General features: G+C 45.9%; 1 protein-coding gene across 5 annotated transcripts in view; it reads right to left on the bottom strand.

Annotated features, from left to right (window-relative positions):
* The window catches only part of stard13a (StAR related lipid transfer domain containing 13a), a 177,410-nt gene that overhangs the window by 17,650 nt on the left and 136,960 nt on the right, over positions 1–22,800 (bottom strand). For all 5 annotated transcript variants that reach the window (XM_045690197.1, XM_045690196.1, XM_045690198.1 and 2 more), the window contains 4 exons: positions 15,593–15,664; positions 9,907–9,988; positions 7,068–7,131; positions 4,514–4,813 (listed from right to left, as the gene is read on the bottom strand). In XM_045690197.1, coding sequence (XP_045546153.1) covers positions 4,514–4,813; positions 7,068–7,131; positions 9,907–9,988; positions 15,593–15,664 — 518 coding nt within the window. The remainder of the gene's footprint in view (positions 1–4,513; positions 4,814–7,067; positions 7,132–9,906; positions 9,989–15,592; positions 15,665–22,800) is intronic.

The raw sequence follows: 22,800 nt of genomic DNA, 5'->3' as shown, positions 1-22,800 counted from the left end.
TTCCTTCAACCTCATGGCTTGGTTTTTGCTCTGACATGCACTGTCAACTGTGGGACCGTATATAAACAGGTGTGTGCCTTTCCAAATAATGTCCAATCAATTGAATTTACCACAGGTGGACTCCAATCAAGTTGTAGAAACATCTCAAGGATGATCAATGGAAACAGGATGCACCTGAGTTCAATTTCAAGTCTCATAGCAAAGGGTCTGAATACTTATGTAAATAAGGTTTTTCTGTTTTAAAAGGTTGAATACATTTTCAAACATTTCTAAAAACCTGTTTTTGCTTTGTCATTATGGGTTATTGTGTGTAGATTGCTTATCGCAAATCAGAACCCCACAGCAATGCTGATGGTTTATCACTCTTTCCCTTACCTGAGACCAGTGATGCCAGAGCCGAGGCAGTGTTGGCTCACATCCACACACTGCTGACAGATCACTTCCAGGAAGCTAACAGAGAACTTCCAGGAAGCTGAACAGAGAACTTCCAGGAAGCTGAACAGAGAACTTCCAGGAAGCTGAACAGAGCACTTCCAGGAAGCTAACAGAGCACTTCCAGGAAGCTAACAGAGCACTTCCAGGAAGCTAACAGAGCACTTCCAGGAAGCCTAACAGAGCACTTCCAGTAATATTTCCAACAAAACTGTGAAGGGCAGCGCTAAAATAAATTCTCACAGGACATCAGGGTATTGTGGAAATGGAAGCACTGGCAAATAGTGTCCCAAACCCTTTACGGAGAAGTGGAGACGATCATAATGGAGTTTATCAGAAAACACAATGACAGGTCCCGTTGCATCCTGGGAGTTCCCTGGTGAGTGTTGGAAAGGTTTACACAGACTTTGCAGGCCCATTTCAAAACAACATGTGTATGATAGTGGTTGACTCACACTCTAAATGGTTAGAAATGTTCAGAATGTCACAAATCACTTCACAGGGGCTCCCGAGTGGTGCAGAGGTCTAAGGCACTGCATCTCAGTGTTAGAGGAGTCACTACAGACCCCGGTTCCATTCCAGGCTGTATCACAGCGGTCTAAGACACTGCATCTCAGTGTTAGAGGAGTCACTACAGACCCCGGTTCCATTCCAGGCTGTATCACAGCGGTCTAAGACACTGCATCTCAGTGTTAGAGGAGTCACTACAGACCCCGGTTCCATTCCAGGCTGTATCACAGCGGTCTAAGGCACTGCATCTCAGTGTTAGAGGAGTCACTACAGACCCCGGTTCCATTCCAGGCTGTATCACAGCGGTCTAAGGCACTGCATCTCAGTGCTAGAGGAGTCACTACAGACCCCGGTTCCATTCCAGGCTGTATCACAGCGGTCTAAGACACTGCATCTCAGTGTTAGAGGAGTCACTACAGACCCCGGTTCCATTCCAGGCTGTATCACAGCGGTCTAAGACACTGCATCACAGTGTTAGAGGAGTCACTACAGACCCTGGTTCCATTCCAGGCTGTATCACAACCGGCTGTGATTGGGAGTCCCATAGGGCGGTGCACAATTGGTCCAGCGTCTTCCGGGTTTGGCCAATGTAGGCCGTCATTGTAAATAAGAATTTGTTCTTAACTGACTTGCCTAGTTAAATAAAGGTTAAATAAAGGTTAAATAAAAATAGACAATACATGGTCCGTTCAGACTGGCTGGCAGAGAAGTATGTTCAGACTGGCTGGCAGAGAGGTCCGTTCAGACTGGCTGGCAGAGAGGTCCGTTCAGACTGGCTGGCAGAGAGGTCCGTTCAGACTGGCTGGCAGAGAGGTCCGTTCAGACTGGCTGGCAGAGAGGTATGTTCAGACTGGCTGGCAGAGAGGTCCGTTCAGACTGGCTGGCAGAGAGGTCCGTTCAGACTGGCTGGCAGAGAGGTCCGTTCAGACTGGCTGGCAGAGAGGTATGTTCAGACTGGCTGGCAGAGAGGTCCGTTCAGACTGGCTGGCAGAGAGGTTCGTTCAGACTGGCTGGCAGAGAGGTCCGTTCAGACTGGCTGGCAGAGAGGTCCGTTCAGACTGGCTGGCAGAGAGGTCCGTTCAGACTGGCTGGCAGAGAGGTATGTTCAGACTGGCTGGCAGAGAGGTATGTTCAGACTGGCTGGCAGAGAGGTCCGTTCAGACTGGCTGGCAGAGAAGTCCGTTGAGAATGGCTGGCAAAGAGGTCCGTTCAGACTGGCTGGCAGAGAGGTCCGTTCAGACTGGCTGGCAGAGAGGTATGTTCAGACTGGCTGGCAAAGAGGTCCGTTCAGACTGGCTGGCAAAGAGGTCCGTTCAGACTGGCTGGCAAAGAGGTCCGTTCAGACTGGCTGGCAGAGAGGTCCGTTCAGACTGGCTGGCAGAGAGGTCCGTTCAGACTGGCTGGCAGAGAGGTCCGTTCAGACTGGCTGGCAGAGAGGTCCGTTCAGACTGGCTGGCAGAGAGGTATGTTCAGACTGGCTGGCAGAGAGGTCCGTTCAGACATTAAAAAAATGTCATGAAAAAGCTTGGGTTTGTCACACAGCAGACAGGTCCAGTATCGTACTGACACACCTGACATGGCTGACGATCAGAGGTCAATGTGGGACAAAACACTGGGGCACAATGACACACTGTAACAGGTGAGAGAAGAACATTGAAGCGCAGACATGCAACAGTCCAGCTGTACCATTCCCTCTCACAGGGTCTTCAGACCATTACAGCCCTTAAAGGCGTTTGTATTCACACTGATAAGAGTGGGTTTAACTTCTACTTTACTTTAATTTATTTTATATACTACTATACAGTATACTGATTACTGCATTGTTGGGAAAAGAAATCCTTTTCGCTGTACTTGTGCACGTCACAATAATAAAGTAGACACCTGAAGAGACAGAACTGCTGTGACGTGGTACAAAATAAACATGACGTCAGTGTCCATCTTTGATATGACACAGTGAAATGTTTACAGGTTTAACAGATACATAACTCTTTTAGTTACTTACAGTACGAGCATTTACTGGGAATCACTCAGTACTGTATCTCAGACTTAAAAAAGGTGGATGACGTAGTGTTTTGACCTAAATAACTTCATGCATTATTAACAATGTCCATTCATTTACATTGACATGTTAGTCATTCAGCAGACGCTCTCATCCAGAGCCCCTTATTGTAGTTCATTCTTCTTAAGATAGCTAGGTGAGACAACCACCTATCACAGCCAAGAGACCAGAGGTGGCAGAACGGAGTGTTCGGGTTAGGGTGTAGGGTTCGATCACAGACTGAAGGTAGGGAGGGGCAGTTTCTCTTGCTGTTCTGTAGGTAAGAACCATGGTTTTGTAGTGGACGCCAGCTTCGACTGGAAGCCAGCGGAGTGTACGGAGGAGCAGGGTGACATGGGAGAACATGGAAAGGTTGAACATCAGACGGGAGTTGTGGACCGTGATGGAGAGGTCTTGGAGCGGGCAAGACTTCTCCGGGAGGAAGAGCGGCTCCGTCTTGGTATGTGCAGGTTGCCGTACCAGGGTCAGGTCAAAGTGCATTATGGGAATGCACATGTCAATTCATTTTGTTATTAGTCTTGACGCAAAACAAAATGGCTGCGTCTTGCCTCTTAAGGATCCGGCCCTTTTTTTCAATTTTCTCCTAAAATGACATATCCCAATCTAACTGCCTGTAGCTCAGGCCCTGAAGCAAGGATATGCATATTCTTGGTACCATTTGAAAGGAAACACTTTGAAGGTTGTGGAAATGTGAAAGGAATGTAGTAGAATATAACACATTAGATCTGGTTAAAGATAATACAAAGAAAAAAACAACCGTTCTTTTGTATTTATTTTGTACCATCATATTTGAAATGCAGGACAAAGGCCATAATGTATTATTCTAGCCCAGGTGCAACGTAGATTTTGGCCACTAGATGGCAGCAGTGCATGTGCAAAGTTTTAGACGAACCATGTATCCCTAATTGGTTTATTAATAACTTTTCATGTTCAAAATTGTGCACTCTCCTCAAACAATAGTATGGTATTATTTCACTGTAATAGATACTGGAAATTGGACAGTGCAGTTAGATAAACAACAATTTAAGCTTTCTGCCAATATCAGATATGTCTATGTCCTGGGAAATGTTCTTGTTACTTACAACCTCATGCTAATCGCATTAGCCTACGTTAGCTCAACCGTCCCGTGGAAGGGACACCGATCCCGAAGAAGATTTATAATTATGCCACAACTACATAGGGAATAGGGAGCCCAATGGGTCCTATTATTAAGTAATACACTACATAGGGAATAGGGAGCCCAATGGGTCCTATTATTAAGTAATACACTACATAGGGAATAGGGAGCCCAATGGGTCCTATTATTAAGTAATACACTACATAGGGAATAGGGAGCCCAATGGGTCCTATTCATAAGTAATACACTACATAGGAAATAGGGAGCCCAATGGGTCCTATTCATAAGTAATACACTACATAGGGAATAGGGAGCCCAATGGGTCCTATTCATAAGTAATACACTACATAGGGAATAAGGTGCCATTTGGGAGGCAGACATGAAGACAGACTAACCTGGTAGGGCCCTGCCAGTGAGGCCATAGAGACAGAGTCTGGCAGCATGGCTCCCAGAGAGTCTTGACTGTGCAGAGAGGATATATCCGTGATCTCTGGTTCGCTCAGGTCCGTCAGGACGCTCTCACTGCTCACTGTGCTCCTCAGTCGCCCCTCCCCCTGGCACCCCTCAGGGCTGCTCTCATTGGGCGAGCCCAGCAGGAAGTGCATGTCCTGGAGGCGGGACCAGCGCCGGCTGTTCCATTCAAAGGTCCATCTCTTACTGATGGCCAGCGGGTCATCATCATCGGAATCATCAGTCTGGGGAGAGAGAGTATAGAGAGGGAGTATGGAGTATAGAGAGGGAGGGAGTATAGAGAGGGAGTATAGAGAGGGAGGAAGTATAGAGAGGGAGTATAGAGAGAGAGGGAGTAGAGAGAGAGGGAGTATAGAGAGGGAGGGAGTATAGAGAGAGAGGGAGTATAGAGAGGGAGTATGGAGAGAGAGGGAGTAGAGAGAGAGGGAGTATAGAGAAGGAGGGAGTATAGAGAGGGAGTATAGAGAGGGAGGGAGTATAGAGAGGGAGTATAGAGAGAGAGGGAGTATACAGAGAGAGGGAGAATAGAGAGGGAGGGAGTATAGAGAGGGAGTATAGAGAGAGAGAGGGAGTATAGGGAGGGAGTATAGAGAGAGAGGGAGAATAGAGAGAGAGTATATAGAGAGAGAGGGAGTAGGGAGAGAGGGAGTATAGAGAGGGAGGGAGTATAGAGAGGGAGGGAGTATAGAGAGAGAGTATAGAGAGGGAGTATAGAGAGGGAGTATAGAGAGGGAGTATAGAGAGAGTATAGAAAGGGAGTATAGAGAGGGAGGGAGTATAGAGAGGGAGTAGCGAGAGGGAGTAGAGAGAGGGAGGGAGTATAGAGAGGGAGTATAGAGAGAGAGAGGGAGTAGAGAGAGAGGGAGTATAGAAAGGGAGTATAGAGAGGGAGTATAGAGAGGGAGTATAGAGAGGGAGGGAGTATAGAGAGAGAAGCAGTATAGAGAGGGAGTATATAGAGAGAGGAAGTATATAGAGAAAGGGAGTATAGAGAGAGAGGGAATATAGAGAGGGAGTATAGAGAGAGAGGGAGTATAGAGAGAGAGGGAGTATAGAGAGAGAGAGGGAGTATAGAGAGAGAGGGAGTAGAGAGAGAGAGGGAGTATAGAGAGGGAGTATAGAGAGAGAGGGAGTATAGAGAGAGAGGGAGTATAGAGAGGGAGTATAGAGAGAGGGAGTATAGAGAGAGGGAGTATAGAGAAAGATGGAGTATAGAGAGAGAGGGAGTATATAGAGAGAGGGAGTATAGAGAGAGAGGGAGTATAGAGAGGGAGTATAGAGAGGGAGGGAGTAGAGAGAGAGAGGGAGTAGCGAGAGAGAGGGAGTAGAGAGAGAGAGGGAGTAGAGAGAGAGGGAGTATAGAGAGAGAGGGAGTATAGAGAGGGAGTATAGAGAGGGAGTATAGAGAGAGGGAGTATAGAGAGGGAGTATAGAGAGAGAGGGAGTATAGAGAGAGGGAGTATAGAGAGAGAGGGAGTATAGAGAGGGAGTATAGAGAGAGAGGGAGTATAGAGAGGGAGTATAGAGAGAGAGAGAGTATAGAGAGAGAGGGAGTATAGAGAGGGAGTATAGAGAGAGAGGGAGTACAGAGAGGGAGTATAGAGAGAGAGGGAGTATAGAGAGAGAGGGAGTATAGAGAGAGAGGGAGTATAGAGAGAGAGGGAGTATAGAGAGAGAGGGAGTATAGAGAGGGAGTATAGAGAGAGAGGGAGTATAGTATATTGGTCTGTACTACCGCAAAACACATTCTCTTTATTTTACCAGTCAAGTCAGTTAAGTACAAATTCTTATTTACAATGACGGCCTAGGAACAGTGGGTTAACTGCCTTGTTCAGGGGCGATCTAGCAACCTTTCGATGACTGGCCCAACGCTCTAACCACTAGGCTCCCTGCCGCCCCGACACATTCCATCAGTATAAAACTCCTCTCCTAACAGACCAGGGTCAGGCACATAAAACATTTAATAGGTGGAGTTTAATCATGGGCCTGTTATTGTCCAAGTCAGTTGTGTGTGATCAAAAACATTGGTTTTGCTCATTGAATGGTGCTATATCCATCATTTACCACAAGGTGGCAGAATATATTTAGTTTTTTTCTGACCATGCACAGTACAGGCCGCATCCTCTGAATGTGAAAATCTCCAGCATTTTGCATTTTTCTCTGATTCATATGTATCATTCATTCAGATCATCTCTTTAACTCCAGACATTCATTCAGATCACCTCTTTAACACCAGATATTCATTCAGATCACCTCTTTAACTCCAGACATTCATTCAGATCACCTCTTTAACTCCAGACATGCATTCAGATCACCTCTTTAACACCAGACATTCATTCAGATCACCTCTTTAACTCCAGACATGCATTCAGATCACCTCTTTAACTCCAGACATTCATTCAGATCACCTCTTTAAACACCAGACATTCATGTCGGTTTGGAGATAATAAAAGATGGAGAGATGGAGAGATTACTTACTTTCTTCCTGGGGTGGCTGACATCTAGTTTCATGGAGCAACACTTGTTCAGGGTGTTAAGACGTCTGAAACAACCGAGAGAGATACAGTTATGTCACAGAGAAATACAGTTATGTCACAGATACAGTTATGCCACAGAGAGATATAGTTTTTATGTCACAGAGAGATACAGTTATGTCACAGAGAGATATAGTTGTTATGTCACAGAGAGATACAGTTATGTCACAGAGACATACAGTTTTTAAGTCACAGAGAGATACAGCTATGTCACAGAAAGATACAGTTATGTCACAGAGAGATATAGTTTTTATGTCACAGAGAGATACAGTTATGTCACAGAGAGATGCAGTTATGTCACAGAGACATACAGTTTTTAAGTCACAGAGAGATACAGTTATGTCAAAGAGAGATACAGTTTTGTCACAGAGAGATTCAGTTCTGCTGATGCCATCAGCTCTACTGTCCGATGGGAACTCTGACCCTGTGTCTTAAATGGCACCCTAATTTGCACCCTAATTGAAACTGATTTATAGTGCACTACATTTGACCAGGGCCCATGAGCACAAACAGCCAATTAGCAAGCCAGTTAGCCTGAATAGAGGCTAGTGTTTCACTTCCTGCTGAACTAAATGGTCATCGGACCTACTCTCTAGCATTCTTAGCTATGGAGCTAACAGTATGCTAACGCTACATGACTACTCCACCATATAACACAGTGTATGTTATCTTTCACCAACCCACCTAGAGTCAGAACAATGTAGTCTACAGAACGTTGTTAGTTCTAAGTAATGTAGTCTACAGAATGTTGTTAGTTCTAAGTAATGTAGTCTGCAGAATGTTGTTAGTTCTAAGTAATGTAGTCTGCAGAATGTTGTCAGTTCTAAGTAATGTAGTCTACAGAACGTTGTTAGTTCTAAGTAATGTAGTCTACAGAATGTTGTTAGTTCTAAGTAATGTAGTCTACAGAATGTTGTTAGTTCTACGTAATGTAGTCTGCAGAATGTTGTTAGTTCTAAGTAATGTAGTCTGCAGAATGTTGTTAGTTCTAAGTAATGTAGTCTACAGAACGTTGTTAGTTCTAAGTAATGTAGTCTACAGAATGTTGTTAGTTCTAAGTAATGTAGTCTACAGAATGTTGTTAGTTCTAAGTAATGTAGTCTACAGAATGTTGTTAGTTCTAAGTAATGTAGTCTACAGAATGTTGTTAGTTCTAAGTAATGTAGTCTACAGAACGTTGTTAGTTCTAAGTAATGTAGTCTACAGAATGTTGTTAGTTCTAAGTAATGTAGTCTACAGAATGTTGTTAGTTCTAAGTAATGTAGTCTACAGAACGTTGTTAGTTCTAAGTAATGTAGTCTGCAGAATGTTGTCAGTTCTAAGTAATGTAGTCTACAGAATGTTGTTAGTTCTAAGTAATGTAGTCTACAGAATGTTGTTAGTTCTAAGTAATGTAGTCTACAGAATGTTGTTAGTTCTAAGTAATGTAGTCTACAGAACGTTGTTAGTTCTAAGTAATGTAGTCTACAGAACGTTGTTAGTTCTAAGTAATGTAGTCTACAGAATGTTGTTAGTTCTAAGTAATGTAGTCTACAGAACGTTGTTAGTTCTAAGTAATGTAGTCTGCAGAATGTTGTTAGTTCTAAGTAATGTAGTCTACAGAACGTTGTTAGTTCTAAGTAATGTAGTCTACAGAATGTTGTTAGTTCTAAGTAATGTAGTCTACAGAACGTTGTTAGTTCTAAGTAATGTAGTCTACAGAATGTTGTTAGTTCTAAGTAATGTAGTCTACAGAACGTTGTTAGTTCTAAGTAATGTAGTCTACAGAATGTTGTTAGTTCTAAGTAATGTAGTCTACAGAACGTTGTTAGTTCTAAGTAATGTAGTCTACAGAATGTTGTTAGTTCTAAGTAATGTAGTCTACAGAATGTTGTTAGTTCTAAGTAATGTAGTCTACAGAACGTTGTTAGTTCTAAGTAATGTAGTCTACAGAACGTTGTTAGTTCTAAGTAATGTAGTCTGCAGAATGTTGTCAGTTCTAAGTAATGTAGTCTACAGAACGTTGTTAGTTCTAAGTAATGTAGTCTACAGAACGTTGTTAGTTCTAAGTAATGTAGTCTACAGAACGTTGTTAGTTCTAAGTAATGTAGTCTACAGAACGTTGTTAGTTCTAAGTAATGTAGTCTACAGAACGTTGTTAGTTCTAAGTAATGTAGTCTACAGAACGTTGTTAGTTCTAAGTAATGTAGTCTACAGAACGTTGTTAGTTCTAAGTAATGTAGTCTACAGAACGTTGTTAGTTCTAAGTAATGTAGTCTACAGAACGTTGTTAGTTCTAAGTAATGTAGTCTACAGAACGTTGTTAGTTCTAAGTAATGTAGTCTGCAGAATGTTGTCAGTTCTAAGTAATGTAGTCTACAGAACGTTGTTAGTTCTAAGTAATGTAGTCTACAGAACGTTGTTAGTTCTAAGTAATGTAGTCTACAGAACGTTGTTAGTTCTAAGTAATGTAGTCTACAGAACGTTGTTAGTTCTAAGTAATGTAGTCTACAGAACGTTGTTAGTTCTAAGTAATGTAGTCTACAGAACATTGTTAGTTCTAAGTAATGTAGTCTACAGAACGTTGTTAGTTCTAAGTAATGTAGTCTACAGAATGTTGTTAGTTCTAAGTAATGTAGTCTACAGAACATTGTTAGTTCTAAGTAATGTAGTCTACAGAACGTTGTTAGTTCTAAGTAATGTAGTCTACAGAACGTTGTTAGTTCTAAGTAATGTAGTCTACAGAACGTTGTTAGTTCTAAGTAATGTAGTCTACAGAACGGTGTGTTTGTGTGTTCTCTTACCGACACAGCGGTTCCACCAGGTCCCTGTCCAAGAAGTCATGGTCCCTCTTCACTGACAAGATATCTATAGGAAACTGGGAATCTGAGAGAGCGAGATGGATTCCAGCAGACTGCAGCAGTACTATAGTTACAGGTCAATGAAATCACTGACTGCTAGTCTGACTGCTAGGAGGGAATGACAGAGTGTCTTTGGAAAATACGTACATGCTTTTCTGTTTGTGTGTGTGGTGGAGAGAGAGGGTGAATCTACAGTAAGCCACAGAAACACACAGTCCTGTAGGCAGAAACACAGTGCTGGTCCTAACCCTGTATTAAAGACTATCTATAGTACAGGACAACTAAACAGAGGAGAGGGGGAGGAGGAGGAGGAGGAGAGGGGGATAGAGGGAGCGGAGAGAGACTATAGGAGATGGGTGGAGGAGGAGGAGAGGGGGATAGAGGGAGCTGAGAGAGACTATAGGAGATGGGTGGAGGCGGAGGAGAAGAAGAGAGGGGGATAGAGGGAGCGGAGAGACTATAGGAGATGGGTGGAGGAGGAGGAGAAGAAGAGAGGGGGATAGAGGGAGCGGAGAGAGACTATAGGAGATGGGTGGAGGAGGAGGAGAAGAGGAGGGGGATAGAGGGAGCGGAGAGAGACTATAGGAGATGGGTGGAGGAGGAGGAGAAGAAGAGAGGGGGATAGAGGGAGCGGAGAGAGACTATAGGAGATGGGTGGAGGAGGAGGAGGAGAAGAGAGGGGGATAGAGGGAGCGGAGAGAGACTATAGGAGATGGGTGGAGGAGGAGGAGAGGAAGCGAGGGGGATAGAGGGAGCGGAGAGAGACTATAGGAGATGGGTGGAGGAGGAGGAGAAGAGAGGGGGATAGAGGGAGCGGAGAGACTATAGGAGATGGGTGGAGGAGGAGGAGGAGAAGAGAGGAGATAGAGGGAGAGGAGAGAGACTATAGGAGATGGGTGGAGGAGGAGGAGAAGAAGAGAGGGGGATAGAGGGAGCGGAGAGAGACTATAGGAGATGGGTGGAGGAGGAGGAGGAGAAGAGAGGGGGATAGAGGGAGCGGAGAGACTATAGGAGATGGGTGGAGGAGGAGGAGAAGAAGAGAGGGGGATAGAGGGAGCGGAGAGACTATAGGAGATGGGTGGAGGAGGAGGAGAAGAAGAGAGGGGATAGAGGGAGCGGAGAGACTATAGGAGATGGGTGGAGGAGGAGGAGAAGAGAGGGGGATAGAGGGAGCGGAGAGAGACTATAGGAGATGGGTGGAGGAGGAGGAGAAGAAGAGAGGGGATAGAGGGAGCGGAGAGAGACTATAGGAGATGGGTGGAGGAGGAGGAGAAGAGAGGGGGATAGAGGGAGCGGAGAGAGACTATAGGAGATGGGTGGAGGAGGAGGAGGAGAAGAGAGGGGGATAGAGGGAGCGGAGAGACTTTAGGAGATGGGTGGGAGGAGGAGAAGAGAGGGGGATAGAGGGAGCGGAGAGACTATAGGAGATGGGTGGAGGAGGAGGAGAAGAAGAGAGGGGGATAGAGGGAGCGGAGAGAGACTATAGGAGATGGGTGGAGGAGGAGGAGAAGAAGAGAGGGGGATAGAGGGAGCGGAGAGACTATAGGAGATGGGTGGAGGAGGAGGAGGAGAAGAGAGGGGGGATAGAGGGAGCGGAGAGAGACTATAGGAGATGGGTGGAGGAGGAGGAGAAGAAGAGAGGGGGGATAGAGGGAGCGGAGAGAGACTATAGGAGATGGGTGGAGGAGGAGGAGAAGAAGAGAGGGGATAGAGGGAGCGGAGAAAGACTATAGGAGATGGGTGGAGGAGGAGGAGAGAGAGAGGGGATAGAGGGAGCGGAGAGACTATAGGAGATGGGTGGAGGAGGAGGAGAAGAAGAGAGGGGGATAGAGGGAGCGGAGAGAGACTATAGGAGATGGGTGGAGGAGGAGGAGAAGAAGAGAGGGGGATAGAGGGAGCGGAGAGAGACTATAGGAGATGGGTGGAGGAGGAGGAGAAGAAGAGAGGGGGATAGAGGGAGCGGAGAGAGACTATAGGAGATGGGTGGAGGAGGAAGAGAAGAAGAGAGGGGGATAGAGGGAGCGGAGAGAGACTATAGGAGATGGGTGGAGGAGGAGGAGAAGAGAGGGGGATAGAGGGAGCGGAGAGAGACTATAGGAGATGGGTGGAGGAGGAGGAGAAGAAGAGAGGGGGATAGAGGGAGCGGAGAGAGACTATAGGAGATGGGTGGAGGAGGAGGAGAAGAGGGGGATAGAGGGAGCGGAGAGACTATAGGAGATGGGTGGAGGAGGAGGAGAAGAGAGGGGGATAGAGGGAGCGGAGAGAGACTATAGGAGATGGGTGGAGGAGGAGGAGAAGAAGAGAGGGGATAGAGGGAGAGGAGAGAGACTATAGGAGATGGGTGGAGGAGGAGGAGAAGAAGAGAGGGGATAGAGGGAGCGGAGAGAGACTATAGGAGATGGGTGGAGGAGGAGGAGGAGAAGAGAGGGATAGAGGGAGCGGAGAGACTATAGGAGATGGGTGGAGGAGGAGGAGAAGAGGGGGATAGAGGGAGCGGAGAGAGACTATAGGAGATGGGTGGAGGAGGAGGAGAAGAAGAGAGGGGGATAGAGGGAGAGGAGAGACTATAGGAGATGGGTGGAGGAGGAGGAGAAGAAGAGAGGGGATAGAGGGAGAGGAGAGAGACTATAGGAGATGGGTGGAGGAGGAGGAGAAGAGAGGGGGATAGAGGGAGCGGAGAGAGACTATAGGAGATGGGTGGAGGAGGAGGAGGAGAAGAGAGGGGGATAGAGGGAGCGGAGAGACTTTAGGAGATGGGTGGAGGAGGAGAAGAGAGGGGGATAGAGGGAGCGGAGAGACTATAGGAGATGGGTGGAGGAGGAGGAGAAGAAGAGAGGGGGATAGAGGGAGCGGAGAGACTATAGGAGATGGGTGGAGGAGGAGGAGAAGAAGAGAGGGGGATAGAGGGAGCGGAGAGAGACTATAGGAGATGGGTGGAGGAGGAGGAGAAGAAGAGAGGGATAGAGGGAGCGGAGAGACTATAGGAGATGGGTGGAGGAGGAGGAGAAGAGAGGGGGATAGAGGGAGCGGAGAGAGACTATAGGAGATGGGTGGAGGAGGAGGAGAAGAAGAGGGGGATAGAGGGAGCGGAGAGACTATAGGAGATGGGTGGAGGAGGAGGAGAAGAGAGGGGGATAGAGGGAGCGGAGAGAGACTATAGGAGATGGGTGGAGGAGGAGGAGAAGAAGAGAGGGGGATAGAGAGAGCGGAGAGACTATAGGAGATGGGTGGAGGAGGAGGAGGAGAAGAGAGGGGGATAGAGGGAGCGGAGAGAGACTATAGGAGATGGGTGGAGGAGGAGGAGAAGAAGAGAGGGGGATAGAGGGAGCGGAGAGACTATAGGAGATGGGTGGAGGAGGAGGAGGAGAAGAGAGGGGATAGAGGGAGCGGAGAGAGACTATAGGAGATGGGTGGAGGAGGAGGAGAAGAGAGGGGGATAGAGGGAGCGGAGAGAGACTATAGGAGATGGGTGGAGGAGGAGGAGAAGAAGAGGGGGATAGAGGGAGCGGAGAGACTATAGGAGATGGGTGGAGGAGGAGGAGGAGAAGAGAGGGGGATAGAGGGAGCGGAGAGAGACTATAGGAGATGGGTGGAGGAGGAGGAGAAGAAGAGAGGGGGATAGAGGGAGCGGAGAGACTATAGGAGATGGGTGGAGGAGGAGGAGGAGAAGAGAGGGGGATAGAGGGAGCGGAGAGACTATAGGAGATGGGAGGAGGAGGAGGAGGAGGAGGAGGAGGAGGAGGAGGAAGAGGAGGAGGAGGAGGAGGAGGAGGAGGAAGAGGAGGAGGAGGAGAGGGGGACCAAACAGAAGGGAGGAGTGTAATAAAGATCTGTTAGATGGTGACGGCTGTATATCCTGTATATCCTGTATATCCTGTATATCCTGTATGTCCTGTATATCCTGTATATCCTGTATATCCTGTATGTCCTGTATATCCTGTATGTCCTGTATATCCTGTATATCCTGTATATCCTCTATATCCTGTATATCCTGTATATCCTGTATGTCCTGTATATCCTGTATGTCCTGTATGTCCTGTATGTCCTGTATATCCTGTATGTCCTGTATATCCTGTATATCCTGTATGTCCTGTATATCCTGTATATCCTGTATATCCTGTATGTCCTGTATATCCTGTATGTCCTGTATATCCTGTATGTCCTGTATGTCCTGTATATCCTGTATGTCCTGTATGTCCTGTATGTCCTGTATATCCTGTATATCCTGTATGTCCTGTATATCCTGTATGTCCTGTATATCCTGTATGTCCTGTATATCCTGTATATCCTGTATATCCTGTATGTCCTGTATATCCTGTATATCCTGTATATCCTGTATGTCCTGTATATCCTGTATATCCTGTATATCCTGTATATCCTGTATATCCTGTATGTCCTGTATATCCTGTATATCCTCTATATCCTGTATATCCTGTATATCCTGTATATCCTGTATGTCCTGTATATCCTGTATATCCTGTATATCCTGTATATCCTGTATGTTCCTCATTGGATGAATCCACATAGAAATCAACTCAATGGGTTTTCTAGAGAGAGTGGGAGGGTGAGAGAGAGAAACAGAGGGGGTGAGAATGAAAGAGGGAGTGAGAGAGACAAAGAGATGGAGGGAGGGAGGGAGGGAGGGAGGGAGGGAGGGAGGGAGGGAGCGAGGGAGGGAGGGAGGGAGGGAGGGAGGGTGTTCCAGGCAGACAGAGATAGCAGAGGCCATTCCCATGACCCCTCCCTCTAAATTACAGAATAGAAATAGACCCTGGGATGGAGGGAGGAGAGGAGAGTAAATGAGAAGAGATGAGAGACGAGAAGAAACGAGGAGAGGAGGGTTTGAGAGAGGGAGTGAAGGAGGGAGGGAAACTTAGGCAAAAGAGGAGATGATGGTGAAGGAAGAGAGAGGAGTAGAGGGGGATGGAGAGAGGAGTAGAGGGGGATGGGAGAGAGGAGTAGAGGGGGATGGGAGAGAGGAGAAGAGGGGGATGGGAGAGAGGAGAATAGGGGGATAGGAGAGAGGAGAATAGGGGGATAGGAGAGAGGAGTAGAGGGGGATGGGAGAGAGGAGTAGAGGGGGATGGGAGAGAGGAGTAGAGGGGATGGGAGAGAGGAGAAGAGGGGGATGGGAGAGAGGAGAATAGGGGGATAGGAGAGAGGAGTAGAGGGGGATGGGAGAGAGGAGTAGAGGGGGATGGGAGAGAGGAGTAGAGGGGATGGGAGATAGGAGTAGAGGGGGATGGGAGAGAGGAGAAGAGGGGGATGGGAGAGAGGAGTAGAGGGGGATTGGAGAGAGGAGAAGAGGGGGATGGGAGAGAGGGGTAGAGGGGGATGGGAGGGAAGAGAACAGGGGATGGGAGAGAGGAGAAGAAATGACTGAGCTCTCAATATGATACACAACAGCTGTTGGAAATGCAGTGTGAAAATACAGTGTTGAAATGCAGTGTGGAAATGCAGTGTGGAAATGCAGTGCGAAAAAGCAGTGTGAAAATGCAGTGTGAAAATGCAGTGTGGTAATGCAGTGTGGAAATGCAGTGTGGTAATGCAGTGTGGAAATGCAGTGTGGTAATGCAGTGTGGTAATGCAGTGTGGTAATGCAGTGTGGTAATGCAGTGTGTGTGTTTACCTTCGTAGAGCTGGGCATACTGTGGGAACCCTGCAGCCCTCAGCCAATCACAAGCCTCCTTGGCCTCGATCTCTGTAAGACGGGGAGAGAAGAGTCCCATTAGGAATAAAGACATATAATAAAGACATACAATGGTTAAACTGTACTGGAACAGTTATGTAAACCTGGATGCCAGGTTGTTTTGCTTTAACCAATAATACATTTTTATTGATGGAAAAAAGGAGATAAAAAGAGAGGGAGAGAGAGAGATAGCGAGAGATGTTAGATATTGCGTTTTAATTTTCTGTATTTCAAGTTTACAAACTATCATTTCGAAATGTTCAAAGTTTCATATATTTAACTTCCCAGATGCATTCAGATTCAGTTTCTAAAGTCATTTCTCTAAATTCAGATTCAAAACCAGAGAAAACATCCTGGTACTTTACCACATCCTGGTACTTTGACACATCCTGGTACTTTGACACATCCTGGTACTTTGACACATCCTGGTACTTTGACACATCCTGGTACTTTGACACATCCTGGTACTTTACCACATCCTAGTACTTTGACACATCCTGGTACTTTGACACATCCTGGTACTTTACCACATCCTAGTACTTTGACACATCCTGGTACTTTGACACATCCTGGTACTTTGACACATCCTGGTACTTTGACACATCCTGGTACTTTACCACATCCTGGTACTTTGACACATCCTGGTACTTTACCACATCCTGGTACTTTGCCACATCCTGGTACTTTACCACATCCTGGTACTTTGACACATCCTGGTACTTTACCACATCCTGGTACTTTGACACATCCTGGTACTTTGACACATCCTGGTACTTTACCACATCCTGGCACTTTGCCACATCCTGGCACTTTGCCACATCCTGGCACTTTACCACATCCTGGCACTTTGCCACATCCTGGTACTTTGACACATCCTGGTACTTTACCACATCCTGGTACTTTACCACATCCTAGTACTTTGACACATCCTGGTACTTTACCACATCCTGGTACTTTACCACATCCTGGTACTTTACCACATTCTGGCACTTTGCCACATCCTGGTACTTTACCACATCCTGGCACTTTGCCACATCCTGTCACTTTGCCACATCCTGGTACTTTGCCACATCCTGGTACTTTACCACATCCTGGCACTTTGCCACATCCTGGCACTTTGCCACATCCTGGTACTTTGCCACATCCTGTGTCACGTCCTGACCAGTATAGGGGTTATTTGTTATTGTAGTTTGGTCAGGACGTGGCAGGGGGTATTTGGTTTATGTGGTTCGGGGTGTGTGTCTATGTAGAGGGGTGTTTGATTTATGTATTCCGGGGTTTTTGGGCACTGTTCTATGTTAGTGTATTTCTATGTTCTGTCTAGTCTAGTCTATTTCTATGTTTAGTTTATTGGGGTTGGACCTTCAATTGGAAGCAGCTGGTTATCGTTGCTTCTGATTGAAGGTCCTATAATTAGGAGTTTGTTTTCATGGGTTTTTGTGGGAGATTGTGCTGTGTATAGCTTTGTGCCTTACCGGCCTGTTATTAGTCGGTGTGTTTTTTTTGTGTACGTGTTTGTTGTGGTTTACCTTCTTTGTCCTTAATAAAAAGAAGATGAGTGGACATATTCCTGCTGCGTTTTGGTCCACTCTACCCTACGACAACCGTGACATCCTGGTACTTTGCCAGCAAGGAATGGTGGAAGAGAACAGAGGTTTCTGGCAGTTTATAAAGCCAACCTGTTGAATTGATTTTCTTCCTCTGAATTTGTCTCTAGTGTTTGTGATATAAGACCATTCCTGAACGCTAACACTCTCTGGAGCATGGTCATGCATTCTGTTCCCCTCTATGGTGCTAACGGGAAATGCAGGACACGTTGGAAGGGAGTGCGACAAAAACAGCAATGGGCTCATAGAGTTTAGCGTTTAACATCTAACCGCCATTTTCATTTCCTAGTCCTTAAAAACGCAAACGTTTTTTTGTCATAGTGGCACAGCCAGACCAAAAGGTGGTGCAGAACCCCTCTTACGTTCTTTGAACCCCTCATACTCGAGTATGGCTTTTCGTCATCTGCACTAGAGGTTCGGGGGGGAGCGCAGGGGGGCCAGTGCCCCTGTGACAACAATGTTGGACCCCCTTGTTGCCCCCCTAAATGTGGAGAATGAACTAATTTTTACATAACACATTTTTGCTATCGTTCTTTTTTTACATCCGTTATTAGACAGTGGCAACGCGGAACACATTTTCTAGAGGGGCGGCTTTAGGCGGAACACATTTTCTAGAGGGGCGGCTTTAGGCGGAACACAACAGTATCGTACCACATGCAAAACGATATGACAACAATAACGTCTAATGTAACTGGCCCCTCTAACAGTACAACTGGCCCCAGCTTGGCCCCCCCAGTTGAAATGGTCTAGAACCGCCACTGGTCATCTGACGAACATATCGGAAGGGATAGTAGTTGGTAGAGTTTGGTATGAGGGTTTTGTTGTGGATGGTGGTTGGGAGGCTGATTAAGCAAGGGGATTCAGGTGAGTGAGGTGGGCTTTTGGCTAATGAAGATTGGAGGCAGGTGAGGAAATTCGCATGGTCACAGCTCTCTCTCTCTCTCTCTCTCTCTTTCTTTCTTTCTTTCTCTTTCTTTCTCCCTTTTTCTCTCTCTTTTTCTCTCTTTCTCTCTTTTTCTCTCTCTCTCTCTCTCTCTCTCTTTCTCTCTCTTTCTCTCTTTCTCTCTCTCCTTCTCCCTCTATCCATATATGAATGTCAGTGCCCATATATGGAGTTCCTGCTCTAAGGATGCTTTCCAATATGGAGGAGAATGCCCATATATGGAAGTTCCTGCTCTAAGGCTGCTTTCCAATATGGAGGAGAATGCCCATATATGAAAGTTCCTGCCGCGGATTAGACGTGTCATCTGAGGTTTAAATCTCTCCTCCCGAAACTGAATTTTAAACTTCACCAAATATTCCTTAAAAACACTACAGTGTTAAAACTACAGTAAAGTCTGCAAAAACACTATTGTGAATACTATAGTATTTATACCATAGTATACATCAAGTATTTATTCAATAGTATACAATGGTATTTGTTCATGTGGGAGTGTAGGAATATAAATGCTTTAGTTTAAAGGAGCGGCTGCCGCACCCCCCCCAATCTCCTACTTCATCTCCACACACACACACACACACACACACACACACACACACACACACACACACACACACACACACACACACACACACACACACACACACACACACACACACACACACACACACACACACACACCGGAATGTTCAATGTGTGAATCTATTCAGCATTCCTTAATTCCATAGAGGGAGACATTCCCCAAGCGAACACTGTCTCCTGGAGAATGCCACTGCTATGATCCCAAAGACAGACACAGTGAGTGTGTTAATGTACAGTCCGTTATATAAGAAGAAAGGAATCCGTAGCATAAAGTGTTTTAGGGAATGAAATATTAAAAAGTTATCCTGCTGTAACTGTCATAATAGACATTTATAATATATTAAAGTTATTTCTCAGACATTTTAAGTCAAAGCAACGTACAGTCATGCGTGGATACATTTTTCATACGGGTGGCCCCAGCGGGAATCGAACCCACGATCACTAGCGTTGCAAGCACCGTGTTCTACCAACTGAGCCACATAGGAGGACTATATTACAGAGTGGTGATGATGATGATGATGACGAAGCCTTTCTGAGTTCTGACTAAACTGGTGGCTTTTTAACACCGTTGAGTTCCAATCAGGTGTTAACCCTTCACAACACTGTTACCGCTGCTGACGCCAGACAGACACGTACACACACACACACACACACACACAGCCACACCCCATCGCCCGAGCACTGTGGCTGGTTTCAACTTGGCATTTGTCTTTTTCCACTGACATGCATAATGCCCACACAGCTAAACTGGCAGGCAACTTGAGCTTCTGTGTGTGTGTGTGTGTGTGTGTGTGTGTGTGTGTGTGTGTGTGTGTGTGTGTGTGTGTGTGTGTGTGTGTGTGTGTGTGTGTGTGTGTGTGTGTGTGTGTGTGTGTGTGTGTGTGTGTGTGTGTTAATGAGTTGGTTCTTTACAAGCCATAATTAAAACATTACACTGGGCATTATGCTGACAAGACTTAGTTAATTAATATGCTGCCAGTATTCACATTCACAGTGGAGGTTCTAGGTAGTATGGCTCCCTGGGCAAACCTCCACTTCAGCCCCCCCCCAAAAAAACACCATTCTGAACTTACTGTCATTTTTATTCAGACATTTGGAACAACACAAATAAATAATCATAACATTTAAAGTTACATAAAAATAAAAATACATAAATAAATAAGACTTGTGTTGATTTGGCACTGCAGCATCAATACATTACCCATCCCCCAACACCGTCAACCAAGAGTCCAGACTACATTACCCATCCCCCAACACCGTCAACCAAGAGTCAAGACTACATTACCCATCCCCCAACACCGTCAACCAAGAGTCCAGACTACATTACCCATCCCCCAACACCGTCAACCAAGAGTCAAGACTACATTACCCATCCCCCAACACCGTCAACCAAGAGTCCAGACTACATTACCCATCCCCCCAACACCGTCAACCAAGAGTCAAGACTACATTGCCCATCCCCCAACACCGTCAACCAAGAGTCAAGACTACATTACCCATCCTCCAACACCGTCAACCAAGAGTCAAGACTACATTACCCATCCCCCAACACCGTCAACCAAGAGTCAAGACTACATTACCCATCCCCAACACCGTCAACCAAGAGTCAAGACTACATTACCCATCCCCCAACACCGTCAACCAAGAGTCCAGACTACATTACCCATCCCCCCCAACACCGTCAACCAAGAGTCAAGACTACATTGCCCATCCCCCAACACCGTCAACCAAGAGTCAAGACTACATTACCCATCCCCCAACACCGTCAACCAAGAGTCAAGACTACATTACCCATCCCCCAACACCGTCAACCAAGAGTCAAGACTACATTACCCATCCCCCAACACCGTCAACCAAGAGTCAAGACTACATTACCCATCCCCCAACACCGTCAACCAAGAGTCAAGACTACATTACCCATCCCCCAACACCGTCAACCAAGAGTCAAGACTACATTACCCATCCCCCCCAACACCGTCAACCAAGAGTCCAGACTAAACCAGTTCACCTTGGTGGTGTGCAGACTGGTTTTATATTATTCTTAATGATTTCACACAAACCAGAAAAAATTTACAATATGTCTGTGAAATTATATATTTACAGTATTATGAATGAATTGTGGTTTATTTGGTGGCATTTCATAGTGTGACTGATTTTACTAATTGCATTAGTACTGTACAAAGTTAGAGGTGTACTTTTTGATAGATTTCCCCGCTCCTCCTACCTCGGGCTTCCAGTGGGGAGACCTGAGGTCAACATACCCCCGCTCCCCTACCTCGGGCTTCCAGGGGGGAGACCTGAGGTCAACCTACCTCCCCCCCCCGCTCCCCATCTCGTACTTCTGAGTGGGGGACCTTCCCAGGCAGTAGCCTGCCTAGCTCACAAACTAGAATCAGGGCGCCCACTCCGACAAGGTTAAATGACCCACAGTCCTACACGGTGATATGATATCATTGATGTGATCTGCAAGTTTAACCTTTATTTAACTAGGCAAGTCAGTTAAGAACAAATTCTTATTTTCAATGACAGCCTAGGAACAGTGGGTTACAGTAACTGCCTGTTCAGGGGCAGAACGACAGATTTTTACCTTGTCAGCTCAGGGATTCTATACAGCAACTTTTTGGTTACTGGTCCAACACTCTAACCACTAGGCTACCTGCCGCAAATGTCACCATTCCAAAAAGTTTTGTGTGGGCGCCCTGTGCCTCCCACGGCAAGATGCCGCCCTGGGCGGCTGCCCATGTCGCCTATACCTGAATCCGCCACTGCACATTCACACAGTATAAACACACACTAACAACCAACGTGACTTTCCCATCGTCACCAGTCACACACAATGATTCCAGAAAGTCAGTCATAGATTCCAGAACATCAGTCATAGATTCCAGAACGTCAGTCATAGATTCCAGAACATCAGTCATAGATTCCAGAACGTCAGTCATAGATTCCAGAACGTCAGTCATAGATTCCAGAACGTCAGTCACAGATTCCAGAACGTCAGTCATAGATTCCAGAACGTCAGTCACAGATTCCAGAACGTCAGTCATAGATTCCAGAACGTCAGTCACAGATTCCAGAACGTCAGTCATAGATTCCAGAACATCAGTTACAGATTCCAGAACATCAGTCACAGATTCCAGAACGTCAGTCATAGATTCCAGAACGTCAGTCATAGATTCCAGAACGTCAGTCACAGATTCCAGAACCTCAGTCATAGATTCCAAAACATCAGTCACAGATTCCAGAACGTCAGTCATAGATTCCAGAACGTCAGTCATAGATTCCAGAACGTCAGTTACAGATTCCAGAACGTCAGTCATAGATTCCAGAACGTCAGTCACAGATTCCAGAACGTCAGTTACAGATTCCAGAACGTCAGTCATAGATTCCAGAACGTCAGTCATAGATTCCAGAACGTCAGTCATAGATTCCAGAACGTCAGTCATAGATTCCAGAACATCAGTTACAGATTCCAGAACGTCAGTCATAGATTCCAGAACATAAGTCATAGATTCCAGAACATCAGTCACAGATTCCAGAACGTCAGTCACAGATTCCAGAACGTCAGTCATAGATTCCAGAACGTCAGTCATAGATTCCAGAACGTCAGTCATAGATTCCAGAACGTCAGTCACAGATTCCAGAACGTCAGTCAGAGATTGCAGAACGTCAGTCATAGATTCCAGAACATCAGTTACAGATTCCAGAATGTCAGTCATTCCTCATAGATCTCCTGATATCCTGTCAACAGAACTGTCTACACTATTCAAACTGACAGTTCTACATTCATTACTGTGTTATCCTCTATCATACATCATTGTTCTAGTCATTACTGTGGTATCTATCATATATCATTGTTCTAGTCATTACTGTGGTATCCTCTATCATATATCATTGGTTCTAGTCATTACTGTGGTATCCTCTATCATATATCATTGTTCTAGTCATTACTGTGGTATCCTCTATCATATATCATTGTTCTAGTCATTACTGTGGTAACCTCTATCATATATCATTGT

This window comes from Salmo salar, chromosome ssa11, assembly GCF_905237065.1.
Source record: "Salmo salar chromosome ssa11, Ssal_v3.1, whole genome shotgun sequence".
Taxonomy (NCBI): domain Eukaryota; kingdom Metazoa; phylum Chordata; class Actinopteri; order Salmoniformes; family Salmonidae; genus Salmo; species Salmo salar.
This window is presented reverse-complemented; position numbering and strand designations above follow the sequence as displayed.